This window comes from Equus asinus, chromosome 21, assembly GCF_041296235.1.
Source record: "Equus asinus isolate D_3611 breed Donkey chromosome 21, EquAss-T2T_v2, whole genome shotgun sequence".
Lineage (NCBI taxonomy): Eukaryota > Metazoa > Chordata > Mammalia > Perissodactyla > Equidae > Equus > Equus asinus.
Window position 1 is genome coordinate 82,885,541 of NC_091810.1, and position 14,712 is coordinate 82,900,252.

General features: G+C 36.6%; 1 protein-coding gene across 2 annotated transcripts in view; it reads left to right on the forward strand.

Moving 5' to 3' along the window:
• Positions 1 to 14,712, forward strand: part of PPP2R3A (protein phosphatase 2 regulatory subunit B''alpha) — a 153,008-nt gene that overhangs the window by 81,198 nt on the left and 57,098 nt on the right. For both annotated transcript variants that reach the window (XM_044755283.2, XM_014828713.3), the window contains 2 exons: positions 3,404 to 3,478; positions 10,962 to 11,048. In XM_044755283.2, coding sequence (XP_044611218.2) covers positions 3,404 to 3,478; positions 10,962 to 11,048 — 162 coding nt within the window. The remainder of the gene's footprint in view (positions 1 to 3,403; positions 3,479 to 10,961; positions 11,049 to 14,712) is intronic.

Sequence of the window (14,712 nt, forward strand, 5' to 3'; positions counted from 1 at the left end):
CAAAGAAGATATACTGATGGCCAATAGGCACATGAAAAGATGTTCATCATCGCTGTGCATGAGGGAAATGCAAATCAAAACTACACTAAGATATCACCTTACACCCATTAGAATGACAAAAATAACTAAAACAAATAGTAACAAATGTTGGAGAGGTTGTGGAGAAAAACGAACCCTCATACACTGCTGGTGGGAATGCAAACTGGTGCAGCCACTATGGAAAACAGTATGGAGATTCCTCAAAAAATTAAAAATAGAACTACCTTACGATCCAGCTATCCCACTACTGGGTATCTACCCAAAGAGCTTGAAGTGAGCAATTCCAAAAGTCCCATGCACCTCAGTGTTCATTGCAGCATTATTTACAATAGCCAAGACACAGAAGCAACCTAAGTACCCATCAACAGATGATTGGATAAAAAAGATGTGGTATATATATATATATATACAATGGAATACTACTCAGCCATAAAAAAAGAAGAAAATCGTCCCATTTGCAACAACATGGATGGACCTTGAGGGAATTATGTTAAGTAAAATAAGCCAGATAGAGAAGGACAATCTCTGTATGACTCCACCCATATGAGGAATTTAAACATGTGGACAAAGAGAACAGGTTAGTGGCTACCAGGGGAAAGATGGGGTGGGGGGTGGGCACAAAGGGTGAAGGGTTGCACCTACAACACGACTGGCAGACAATAATGTACAACTGAAATTTCACAAGATTGTAACCTATCATTAACTCAATAAAAAATTTTTTTAAAAAATCAGCAAGGACCTGTGGGAAAGAAACCCAAATAGAATATAAACAGTAACAAATGAACTGAACTGTATTACAAATGAATAACATAATCACATTAAAGAGGATAAAGGAAGGAAAAGATAGAGATAACCTAAGAAACCTTGGGAAACAGTATTTTAACTGGATACTCTAAAGAGAAAAGGAGCTGTACACAAATACTGTACTGTAGTTAGTAAATTTGTTTCTCAATGGGATATGGGTTAGCAATTCTGTTAAAGTTACAAAGGAAAGGGGAAGGTTAGAATTGTGGTATTGGATTGGAATCAGAATTATCTGTATGATTACATAGTTTTTAATATATAGAGATAAATATGAAAAAAAAAGTATGTGTGTATGCATGGATTAGTATACATACATATATTCCTAGCCCTGCCTTCAAAGAGGACTCAGTAGCAATGACACCCTAGTGGTAGCACCCAGATTTGGCTTCTAAATACCATTCTCCAGTGAAAGGAACAAGAGCTACTTAGAGAAAAGGTTGATTCCAGGACTGGAGCAAGGAAAATAGAAGATGATCCTGGACCATCTTTTGATACCAGAAAATGCGCAAGTGTTCACAGAAGGATGGGGCATGTCAAGAGGACACAGGAGCCAACCTGATAGTTTCCAATGGCCAAAGCTAGCTAGATCAATTTGGGCAAAAAAAATAATGATAGTATTGGATTATAACCCATAGAATAAAATAAATACCCATGAGTCTACATTGACGTAAATTGAACAAATAAATACATGGGAGAGAAGAAACAGCTCTTCCTTACAGAAGAATTCCAGTTAATAAGTGTAGAAGGAATGAGGAAATACAAAACCACTGTTAGGTAAACACCACGGTATAAATGCCTCAGTCAAGTTCCACCAATAGCTGTTAAAATCAGTAGGCACAATTTGCAGAGAAACAGGATATTGGCAGAGTCTCAAAGCATCTCCCCCACAATATTTATCAATTATTAAGGGAAAATAATAACTTTATGTTAGCAAGCCCAGCAAGACACCACGTCAGCCACATCTATTTAAAGTTAACACCACAATATATAAGACGTACACTGACATCACATACTCATTGTATGACTGAAAGCACACAACATCACTTCTGTGGTATACCTCCTGAAAGTGTGTAATTTTAATCATGGGAAAACATCAGACAAAACCACATTGAGAGACATTCTACAGAATAACTGACCAGAGCTCATTAAAAGTATCAAAATCATGAGGGGCTGGCCCCGTGGCCGAGTGGTTAAGTTCGCGCGCTCCACTGCAGGCGGCCCAGTGTTTCATTGGTTCGAATCCTGGGCACGGACATGGCACAGCTCATCAAACCACGCTGAGGCAGCATCCCACATGCCACAACTAAAAGGACTCACAACGAAGAATATACAACTGTGTACCGGAGGGGCTTTGGGGAGAAAAAGGAAAGAATAAAATCTTTAAAAAATAAAAAAGTATCAAAATCATGAAATACGAGGAAAGACTGAGGAACTGTCACAGATTGGGAGAGACCAGTGAAACACAAGAACTAAATGCAGTGCAGGATCCTGGAACAGAAAAAGACGTTAGGGAAAAAACTGGTAAAATTTGTCTATAGTTTAGTATTGTACCAATGTTTATTTCCCAGTTTTGATAATTGTACTATGGTTTGCAAGTTGTTACCCTTATGGGAAGCTGGGAGAATGGCATAGGAAATCTCTCTGTAATATTTTTATGACTTTTTTCTAAGCCTAAAATTATTTTCAAATAAAAAGTTAAAGCAATAGTAAGGTCCATGGATTTTAGACTGTGGTGGTAGGTATATATAGCTAACTGCTCTGAGAAAACAAAGAAGAGAGGTATAATTGATGTCTGTCCATTGATGACTAGCCAATTAATAGATTACGTTGGCATTGCTGTTGCCTCTGGTTATTAAGTTGACGGTAATTATCTCTAATAGGTTCTCTAGGATCATTCAAAGGTGCTTTAAAAATCTAATTAGAAAATAAAAACAGTATTTCAAGGTTTTAATATTCTAATAGTCTTCCATAAGAACAAGATATCGGATTTGAAAATAATTAAAATCTTAAATTAGAAACAGATTTGTCCACACAATTATTTTGATGGACATTAGCTGGCTCACACAACTTAACGTAGATTTCAAACTACCTGGCTACATGGCTATTTTTTTTTTCAAAAGTTTCCCGTGTCTCTAGGATGAGAAAGAATCATTCTGGTTGGCTTGTGTCTATTATCTTTTCTGTGTAAATTTCACTTAGCAACCCCTACCAAGATCTGTGGCATGAGTTTCCCTCACATGCCTTGATGTGTTAGAATTACAGTATGTACCTCTAAGACATTTGATTCACAAATCACCAAATATAGCTAAATTAACATCTTAACTTTTTATCAAAGTATACTATGCATATTGAAAAGCACACATAAGTATACTTTTGATAACATTTGAATTTAATAAAGTATTGATTAAATTTCAGTGCATTGTTCAGTATTCTAAAATAGCAAGTTAGTTCAACTGGTGACTTACTCTATAGGTGGGAAAAAATTCTGTAAGCGTTTTGGTGTTTTGTTTTTTGGGGGTTTTTTGTACGTTAATTTAGTTTTGGTTTTGTTCTTTTTCAGGATTTGGTGGATACACATCCTGGCCTCACGTTCCTGAAAGATGCTCCAGAATTCCACTCTCGCTACATTACCACGGTAGGCTGAATCTCCTTTTGTCTTAATATAAGTCCATAAGTCTCCTTTTTATCACTATCTACTATCTAGGCTTTAATATCTTTATGTAAAAGGTAACATGGGCTATAATGATTACTGTAGTGGAAGGAAGGTGCAGTAAAATTGAATTAATTATTTAAATCTGTTTTCCTTCTTAGATGTACCCAATGCTTAAGAGGTCTCTTGTATACAAAATTAAAGTAATAGACTCATTCTGTCTGGTCTTATGAGGTATACCTTTTGCTATGTCATTGATATTGATACCCAGTTGATCTTCAGCATTATACTGAAAAGAATTTTCAAGAGCTTTTCCCAGAAATGTGTCTGTAGTAACCTCAAAGTTAGAACTGGAAATGATAATGAGAAATAGCTTGCATGTGATGAGAAAATAAATCATGTAAGAATTTAAAATAACATAATCACACACTCCCATTTTGTGAGGCATTCTCATTCCCTGTTTCTCATGCACAGCTTCATTTGCTCAGTCACAGGCAGGGCTTGAATTAGCAGTAAGAGCACACAGGCCTGCAGTGCACACTGCAGCCATGTTAGGCATTCTCTGCCCTAGCTCCAGATTATCACTGGAGGAATTCCAAAGATGAGCCCCAAGGCACACCTCGCATGGACAGCCACACTCAAGTGAGACGGCCCTTGTCTTTGGCTCAGATCCCCCACTAAATGGGGCAGTCTCCTCTAAGGAAAACACTCTCATTCTTAGGGCCTTGGATTTGTTGGGTTCTGTTGAGTTGCAATGTACTACTACCATTCTTTTTCTCCTGGAGGAACTTCATTCTTTGCTTTTCTGTTGGTTCTCTTCTGTCATTTGTAAGACTTTATTTGAGCCAGAAGGTGTCACTGTCATCTAAGACTATCTCATAAGTTATTTTTGCCTGTTAATCACAACACTATACTAAATTACCTCCACTACAATCATCCTGTCCTAGTCACCCTCACTTCTCACTTGGATTACTTCTAATTGGTCTCCCTGCTTACACCCTCATTGCCCTACAGTCTAGTCTTCACAAGGCAGAGTCACCCTTTGAAAATGTAAGCCAGATCATGTCCTTCTTCTGCTCAAACCAGCCAGTGGTTTCCTATCTCACTCAGAGTAAAAGCCAAAGTCATTGCCAAGACTCTCCATAATCCACCCACACCCTCCTAGCCGCTGCTTTCTGATCTTATTTCCTGCCACCCCACCCCTTGCTCACTCTTCTTCAGCCACCCTGGCCTCCTCAGGTTCCTGGACGGACCAAACCCACTTCTGCCTCAGGTACTTTGTTCTTATTCTTTCCTCTGCCTGCAAGGCTCTTCGCACAGATTTCCACGTGACTTACTCCTTCGCTTCGCCCAGATATGCGCTCAGATGTTCCTTGTTAGTGACACCTTCCTTGATCACCCACTGCCGCCTTCACCCTTCTCCTTCTGTCCTCTCCCCCATACTCTCTATTCCTTTGTTCTGCTTTATTTTTCTTCTTCACTGTTGCATCATCTGATATTTAAATTTTTTGTTTATTGTCCATCTCCTTCTCTATAATATAAATTCCATGACAGCAGGGACTTGGTATTTTTCACTGCTGTATCTCCAATCCTTAGAATGGTGCCTGGCACATAGTAGATACATAGTAAATATTTATCAAGTGAATAAGTGAAATTATTCATGCTTAAGAATTCTACACAAGCAACCTAAGTGCTCATCAGTGGATGAATGGATAAAGAAGATGTGGTGTATATGTATATACACACCCAATGGAATACTACTTAGCCATTAAAAAAGACAAAATCATGCCATTTGCAACAACAATGATGGACTTTGAGGGTATTACGCTAAGTGAAATAAGTCAGACAGAGAAAGACAATTACTGCATGGCTTTACTTATATATGGAAGATAAGCCAACAAACACATAGATATGGAGAACAGATTGGTGGTTACCGGAGGGGAAGGGAGCAGGGAGAGGTGAAAGGGGTAAAAGGGCACGTGTATATGGTGATGGATGGCAACTAGACTTTTGGTGGTGAACACGATGCAGTCTATACAGAAGTCAAAATGTAAAGACGAACACTTGAAATTTATATAATATTATAAATGAATGTGACCTCAATAAAAAAAGAAAAAAGGAAGAATTCTACATGTTAAGTCTAGCTTCAATCACAAAGGGAATTGGGTTCTGATTATTGACTATTCTGTAACCTCAGGGCATATTAGTAGTATAATTTAGAATCTTAAGAGTTGGAAAAGATGTTAGAGATTGTCTAGTTCAACCTCCTACCAATTTAGAAAATGCTTTCTCCCGTAGAGGAACTTTCTTTTGGAATTTATTCTTAGAAAAGATGTTAAAGAACAGAATTGTAAAATAGAGATAATTTTTCTTTGTCTACACTTTCTAGTTTGGTATTTATTGAAGTATGATTCCTGGACCTGTGATGGTCTTTGGTCATCTAGTAAGTGGCCCCAGGGAGTTTTATGATTTCAGAGTGAAAAGCCATGAAACAAGTTTGTTCACATATAATTCATATTTTCCAAAAAATTCCATTATGTTAATCATTGAACAAAAACAGCTGCACCAGGGGGCCAGCGCAGTGGCATAGTGGTTAAGTTCACGCCCTCCGCTTCAGCAGCCTGGGGTTCACAGGTTTAGATCCCAGATATGAACCCTCCATACCTCTCATCAAGCCATGCTGTGGTGGTATCCCACATATAAAATAGAGGAAGAGTGGCACAGAATTTAGCTCAGGGACAATCTTCCTCACCAAAAAAAAAAAAAAAAAAACCTACATTGGTCAGTTAACAGGATACAATTAACTATCTGCTGACATATTTTCATGGTATTTGCATATTATTGTTACATATTTAAAATTTACACTTTGTAAATATTATACTGCTTTATCCCCAATTCACAAAAATGAATCCATTATTCAGAATTAGTCATTTAAGTGTAAAATACTTGTGATGAAATGATAATAGGGCAACTCAAAACAGCATCATAATATAAATAGTAAACAAGAATTAATTGAGAATACAGAATGTAAATCTGTATCTACTGAGATAAGTGTATCTGCTGTTGTCATAATCCCATATTACCATCCAAAAAGGAAAAGGGCAAATGAAAACAATCACAAGGAATATCTGGAAACAGAATTTTATTAGACTAATTATCTGTTCTCCCCAGTGCTTTTTCTATTATGAAATTTGGTCAAATAATGGCATTAATTCATTGAAACTTTTGCATTATTTCAGAGTACAGTGAGGTTTTCTAGAACAAATACAAAATAAGCTTTCTAGTACGGAGTTAATATTTTGTCTGTAAAGGAATAAAGGTGAGCCAATTAGAGGCATCATTCTCTCCTGTGCTCATGGCAGACAGAGAAGATCACCCTGTTTCCAAGAAGCTTGCACAGAACAGCCTCAGAATTAATGACAGATCTCTCACAAAAAGCAAAATTAATTTATAATATGATCCTATGGAATGTTTTATAATCTCAGTGGCATACAGTGTAAACAATTAGTATATTTTGTTTGCATGCTAGATATTCAGATATTTCACTTTACAGTTGGGAGAAACTGCTGACAGAGTATGACTCAAATATTAGCGTATGTGTGGCATATATATGATGAAGAAAAGTTGGGCCACTTTTATTTTCTGTTCATCATAGAGAAACCTGAAAACCTATGCTACAGGAAAAGACTGTTTGTTTAATTATTTTGTCAGCTGTTTTTTAGAGTGGAAAGACAGAGCACCATCTATGCAAAAAAGTACATCACTACCCAAATAAGAGATTACACCTAAAGTCACTCCATAGTCTCCTTTATTTCCAGAGAGGAGTTGGCAGTCGAGAAATAAGCCCCTTGGTATTGAATGAAAATGAAAACTGGAAATACCAGCAAATTGCAGCCCTCAAGTTTGCAGTTTTGCATGCTGTGGAAAGAAATTGCCAGTGAATAAAAGACTCTGCTTATCCTAACTGGCATATGCTGACTTTCGAGGAAAGAGGTGCTCACATGAATTTTTAAAATAAGTGATGAGATTGAAGATATTTCTTTGTGACCTCATGCCAGCAGTAAAGATATTTCTGTGGCTTGCTCAGATGGTGTCTTAGTGATTTATTCAGTGTCTTGATTGGCCTGAATCCATCACTTCAGGCGGAAATGCCAGGTCTTTAATTGTTGAGGACAAGGTATTCTTCCTAAAAAGACTAAACTTGGTAGAGACTGTTCATCACTAACAGCTTAACTCTTTCCCCTTGAGAACTTTTCCTCTTGACAGAGAAAGAAATCATTTTTATTAGATAGATTCCTTTAAAGTCCAAATTCTGCAGAACACCACGAAGAAATACTTTTCAGAGCCAAATTAACAAGAGTGGATCAGGAATCCATTCACCACTTCCTGCCAAGTGGAAGAGCCAGGCTTCCAGCACTCTGTTCATCTGCATTCAAGTCACCTACAATGAGAAAAGTCTCTTTGTAATGTGTATGTCTGCATTCGATCCACTTGTTAAAAACTGTCTGACAGAGCCACCAAACAGTGGCTTCATTCCTGGTCATCTATAATTGTGAATTAGAGATTTCCAATTCAATAGAGATAAAGAAAAAGAAAGGAAACTGACTTATGATTCAAATTGTCTATCAAGTTGACTAGAGGTCCATTGGTGAAAAATTATCAAATTTCATTCCTCTCACTGGTAGTAAATAATTGCCCTTACTTTTATTAATCTTTGAGTTTTGTTTGATATTTTTAAAATTGTTAATAATGTTTTATTTTACCTCAAAGTTGTAGACCAAAAGAAGAGGAAAAAACAACTGTAATTAATGTAGAACCAGCAGCTACATGCTCTCACCACTAGATGGTGCCCCTACCTTGATAAGCTAAAATGCTGAATCAGTAATGTGGAAACCAATCAATGTGCTGATGAAGTGGGGTCACTGAAGAAGATTTAGGCTACGGTAAAATGGAATATAGGTACATTTTTGTATAGTATTAGATAAGTAGGTTAGTAGAGACTAAAAATAGGAAATGCTTAACAATCAAAATTTGCAAATTTTTTAAATTCTGTCAAAAAGAATGAAAAAAGAAAAAAAGAATAAAATAAGCAAAAATAAATACAGGCTAAAGTTTTATAATTTTAACTGTGACAAAGTACATCCATAAATAATATAAAATATTTGAGGAGTATATAAATATAAAATTGGATGGGAAACAGACTTTAACATAAATTTATATTCAAAGTCAAGAAATAGGGGCAAAAATCTAATAGTGTTCAACAAAGAAAAATTTGGTGTACTAATATGTACTGAAATTGACTAACTTGAGAGAGGGAACATGAAACTATGATAAATGGTATTAATGTTTATTTTCATTTACATTATTTCTATGCTAAAAATCCTCCATCTTTTTTATATGGACTTCTGCCGAGCTGGTGTTAAGAATACTGTGTTGACTAAGACACATTCTCTCCCTAGAGCACTTCAGTCAGAGTCTGAGTGATTGGAGCCGGTAGAGAAATTAGAACCAGCTAGTCCCAGCTTCCCCCTAATACAGGAATCCTGTTAACTTCTGCCTAAATAATTGTGGTGAGAATAAACCTCACTACTTCACATAACCCTTTGCTTCATAGGCCTAATTTTAGGAAACTCTTCCTTATATCGAAGCATTTCAGTATAAGGACATTTCTATCCAGTAGTTTTAGTTCTGCCTTCTGGTGCAACACAGAACAAGTCAGCTTTTTCTTCTACCTGATAGTCAGCCATTCAGATCATGGTCACATCTACACTCTAGTCTCACTTTTTCCTCAAGAGTAACTATTACTACACTAGTAGGATCTTTCACAATAGTTTTAAATATAATTACCCTTACCAGTTTTATGTTTGCTGCACATTTTATATGCAATCTATCTGTAAATCATAGACAACACTACTGATTTGTGTGAAATACTAATTAGAAACCTTTCTTGGGTTGGCATCCATCTGCTATTCAAAACTCTGAATAGAGTTATTCAACTAGCTATGAATCCAACCCATATGTCTCTATCACAAATATAACATGAAAATCTGTTACACAGCTTTCAAACCTCATTAATTTATCAAGCAATTTTCCAAAGAAGACATACACATGGCCAACAGGTACATGAAAAGATACTCATCATCACTAATCATCAGGGAGATGCAAATCAAAACCACAATGAGATATCACCTCACACCTGTTAGAAAGGCTATTATCAAAAAGACAAGAAATAACAAGTGTTGGTGAGGATGTGGAGTAAAGGGAACACTGCACTTTTGGTGGGAATGTAAATTGGTGCAGCCACTATGGAAAACAATATGGAAGTGCCTCAAAAAATTAAAAATAGAACTACCATGTGATAGGCACCCCCATGTTCATTGCAGCATTATTTACAATAGCCAAGATATGGAAAAAACCCAAATGTTCATCGATGGATAAATGGATAAAGAAAATGTGGTATATAAATACAATGTGATATTGTTCTGCCATAAAGAAGAATGAAATCTTGCCATTTGTGACAACATGGATAGATCTTGAGGGCTTTATGCTAAGTGAAATAAGTCAGATAGAGAAAGACAGATACTGTATGATCTCACTTATATGTGGAATCTAAAAAATAACCCAAGCTCATAGATGTGGAGAACAGATTGGTGGTTGCCAGAGTGGAGGGTTGGGAGTGGGTAAAACGGGTGAAGGTGGTCAAAAGGTACAATCTTCCAGTTATAGAATAAGTCAGTCCTGGGGATGTAATGTGCAGCAGGTGGCTGTAGTTAATAATACTGTATTGCATATTTGAAAGTTGCTAAGAAAGTAAATCTTGAAAGTTCTCATCACAAGAAAAAAATTTTGTAACAATACATGGTGATGGATGTTAAGCAGACTTATTGTGGTGATCATTTCACGGTATATACAAATATCAAATCATTCTGTTCATGCCCAAATAAGGACTTGGGATATAAATTATCCCAGATGTATTTGAGTTTCCAGAGAAAATCTGGAAGACTAGAAGTCTTCAAGTCTCCAATGAATAAGGCTATAATAACCAGAATAATGCCCACTTGAATAATACCATGTTGGCGGCCATTCTTCTGACCCATTAATTGTTAAGCCAACCTAGAATATATTTCCCACTTCATTTGCCTTCCCAAAACATCCAGCCCAAGAAACAGTACTTCAATCAGGCATCACTGTGTAAGATGAGACATAAACAAAGGAAGTGACATGTAGGCAGCTGGGAAATATAGACTTGTGAGCAGAGAATATTTTTTTTATTTTTCTTGGAATTATAGGGGCAGATGCAAACTATGGATGTAGATTTTTAAAATATAGTGTTCGTTTTTACTAGACATGAAACGACATAATCAAAAAGCCAAAACTTAGCTTTGTTCAGAGTATATTAGATGGCCTTTGATAAAGTAATAGATATCTTTAATGTTTTCATTTGGTTTTGTTTTCTTTTTGGAACCAGGTTATTCAGAGAATATTCTACACAGTCAACAGATCTTGGAGTGGAAAAATTACTTCGACAGAGATAAGAAAAAGCAACTTTTTGCAAGTATGCCTCTCATTGGAATTCATGTATAAGGAGCAATTTAAATAATATTCTTACTTCATTTAACATATATTTGAGTGCTTATTGTATGGAAAGCACTGTCACGCCTTTGAATTGTTAAGCATTTATCAAATACCTGGGATGTGTTGAGGGGAACAAAGATGAATAACAAGGGATTTTTGCATCAAGGCATGCACTGTGGAGCAAAAGAGAAAAGCGCACAGACAGCCAGACCTGACTTGAAAAGTTCCACAGAAATGTGTAATTAATATGCAGAGGCAGCTTCACAGAAGGACTGGCATGTGATCTTGACCTTGGAGGATATCAGTTTACCAAGATAAAAAATTAGAAGAAAAGAGGATTCCAGATAGAGGAGGAAGCAGCATAAGCAAAGTCCCAGAAGCATAAAAGTGTCATGTTCAGGAACTGCAGAACAGTCTTAAGTGGCCAAAGGCTCCATGGAGAGAGTGACCAGTGATGAGGCCCATGGGGTGAGATGGGGCTGGGTTGGAAAGGGCCTTGCAAAAGAAATAGAGGAATTTCAACTTGATCCTTTCAGCAGTGACCCTTTATCCAGCGTGTGCTGGAGAAAAGTACAAAAATTCCTTTGAAGAAAGAATGCATTCAATTATTTTATTTATTTTACCAAATGAGAGCAAAAGTATTGACCACTAGTGGGAGCCTTTCACTGAGGTAATCCTCTTGCCTGATTCTGCAAGCTTGTGTTTACCTAAAGAGAGTAGAATTGTTCATGCTTGAACGGAAATGAAATATTTTAAATGAATCATACTAAAGGAAGCTCAGGCTAATAATACAACCTTATTTACTCTTTTATTTTTTCCTATCTTCATCTGAGACAAAGTAATGAAGAGTTGGCAAAATAAGCAGACCGTGATAGATATATAAACTTTTTTTTATTCTAAAATGAACAGTAATCATCACAGTCATCATTAATTATTTATTGAATACCTGGTACCTGCTTGGGCTCCTAGTGGGTAATATGGGATGGTTTGAGATGGCAATAACTCCCTAAAAGAGGCCTTACACTTTAAGAATTATGATAATCCCTCACATTCGTGAAGCACATTAGAGTTTGTAGTTTCTGGATCATTATTATAATCCGTATTTGTGTTTACTGATGATAAAATTTGTGATAAGATTGCACAGCAAGTAAGTGGCTGAACTGGAAATAGAACTCAATGTTCTGCTTCCTACGGCATGGTTTATTTTCCCCTTTGTTTTCTTCCCTACCCTTCTCCTCAGCCTTCCTCTTAGTACATGAAGATAAGCTCATAAAACATTCAAATAACATGAATACATCTAGAATAATAAGGAGAAGTCACTATTTGTCTCTTCACCCAGTCATTTCACTCCCTTTCCCAGAGGGAACCCATGTTATCTGTGGTTTTATTCCCTTATATATGTATACATGGAGTATATAGTTTTGTCTTCTATGGCTGCTTTTTTGGGTTTTTTTTAAATATATGAGATCATACTTTTTATTGTTAACTGTCTTTTTTTCACTTAACAGTATGTCTTGGTGTTCTTTTCCTTTCCAATCATATAAATCTATCTCATTCTTTTAACTACTACATAATCTATGGCTTGGCTATACTGTAATTAATTATGTATTCCCCTATTGATGATGTTCAAATCGTTTTCATATTTTCCCTATTAGATTGATGCAGCAGACATCCTTGTCCTTTCCTCTTGTTTGTATATAAGTAAGAATTTCTCTAGAAAAAACCTGCTGGAGGGAAAAATCCTGCATCAGGTGATACGTGTGTTTTCAGTTTGATAGCTCCTGCCAAGTTACCCCCCTCAAAGCCTGTACTGGTTCTTACTTACACTTACATACTCACCAACAGAAGGTCTCTGTCTTTTTCATTTTATGACAGTCCAGTAGGTGAAAACGTGAGCTCCCTGCCTCTCGAGTATTCTGCATTATACACGTTAAAGAGCATTTTATAAAACAACACATTATGGGCAAGTTTGGAAAACAGAAGAAAAATAATGTTTTATCACCCTAATAAAACTATCATCATTTTTTGTATGTATTCTTCTAGTCTCATTTATAGACATATTTGTTTTTTAGAATTTTACATAGTTCTTAGCATATACAGTCTTTTACCCATATTTTTCACTTACCCCATCATGGTTTTCCTTTGTTTCTATGTAGACTTTATAATTTTCACTGGCCATAGAATCTTCCATTGAGTGGATTTACCATAATTTAATAATTTACATTGTTTTCAATTTGCCAAAGCATTTTGGTTTCCCAGTAGTTAGATTTTAGAAAATTTTTTATCAATGTAATACATTATGAAATAGCCACCTTTGTCCCTTGTAATGTTTTCCACCTTGAATTCCATTTTATTTTCTAATAATATTGACATGTTTTCTTTTTGTTAAGATTTAGCTAGTACATGTTTGTTCATCTTTCTTTTTTTTTTTTTTTTAAAGATTTTATTTTTTCCTCTTTCTCCCCAAAGCCCCCCAGTACATAGTTGTATATTCTTCGTTGTGGATCCTTCTAGTTGTGGCATGTGGGACGCTGCCTCAGCGTGGTCTGATGAGCAGTGCCATGTCCGCGCCCAGGATTCGAACCAACGAAACACTGGGCCGCCTGCAGCGGAGCGCACGAACTTAACCACTCGGCCACGGGGCCAGCCCCTCATCTTTCTTTTTTAATCTTGCTTTTAATTTTTATTTTAGACTTATCTCATATGGACAACATATACCTAGATCTGTTTTTTGGGTTTGGTTTTTATACTCAATTGGAAAATCTTCCAATAGGGAAATTTAACTCATTTATCTTTATTGTGATTGCAGATATATGTGATCTTATTTCTGCCATCTCATTTTGTTTTTTCTATTTCCCAAGTTTCCTTATGGTTTCTTTTATCTTTGTTTTTTTTATTTTATTTTATTTTATTTTTTTCCTTTTTCTCCCTAAAGTCCCCTGGTACATAGTTGTGTATTTGTAGTTGTGGGTCCTTCGAGTTGTGGCATGTGGGATGCCACCTCTGCATGGCCTGATGAGTGGTGCCATGTCCGTGCCCAGGATTCGAACTGGTGAAACCCTGGGCCGTGGAAGTGGAGTGTGTGAACTTAACCACTCAGCCACGGGGCCAGCCCAATCTTTTCTCTTTCTTTCTGAATCTTTTATTTCTGAAAATGTCTTCATTTATCTGCCTACTTATATGATAATTTGGGTGATTATAAGAATTCTAGGTTCAAAATCATTGCTTCTGGTGTTTTCCCCAGGGGCACACAGTGAGTCAGGGAGACCCAGGTTTACTTCCAGTTCAGGGCCCTCCAGCTTCACCCCCTATGCCTTCTATGCCAGCCCACCATCTGTGATCAGAATGGTACACATAAGTGACCTTTACAGTAAACTTGATTTCATTACAAAACCAAAGTATATGTGGATCCCCACTCTTCATAATAGAATAGATTTCTACTCTTCAAAACTTTGAAAAGTTAAAAGCAATGTCCGTTTATGGCCATGTAATTAAGCCTGTTGTCTAACTGTTCTGTGTTTGCTAGTCTGGGGACCTCTGATGGGCTGCAGTCTCCATGTGATGGTCCTTCCTTTTCCCTGCTTTTAAATCCCGCAGAGCATCTGACTCTTTGCTAAGCATATTACAGAGCTCATAAATGCTTG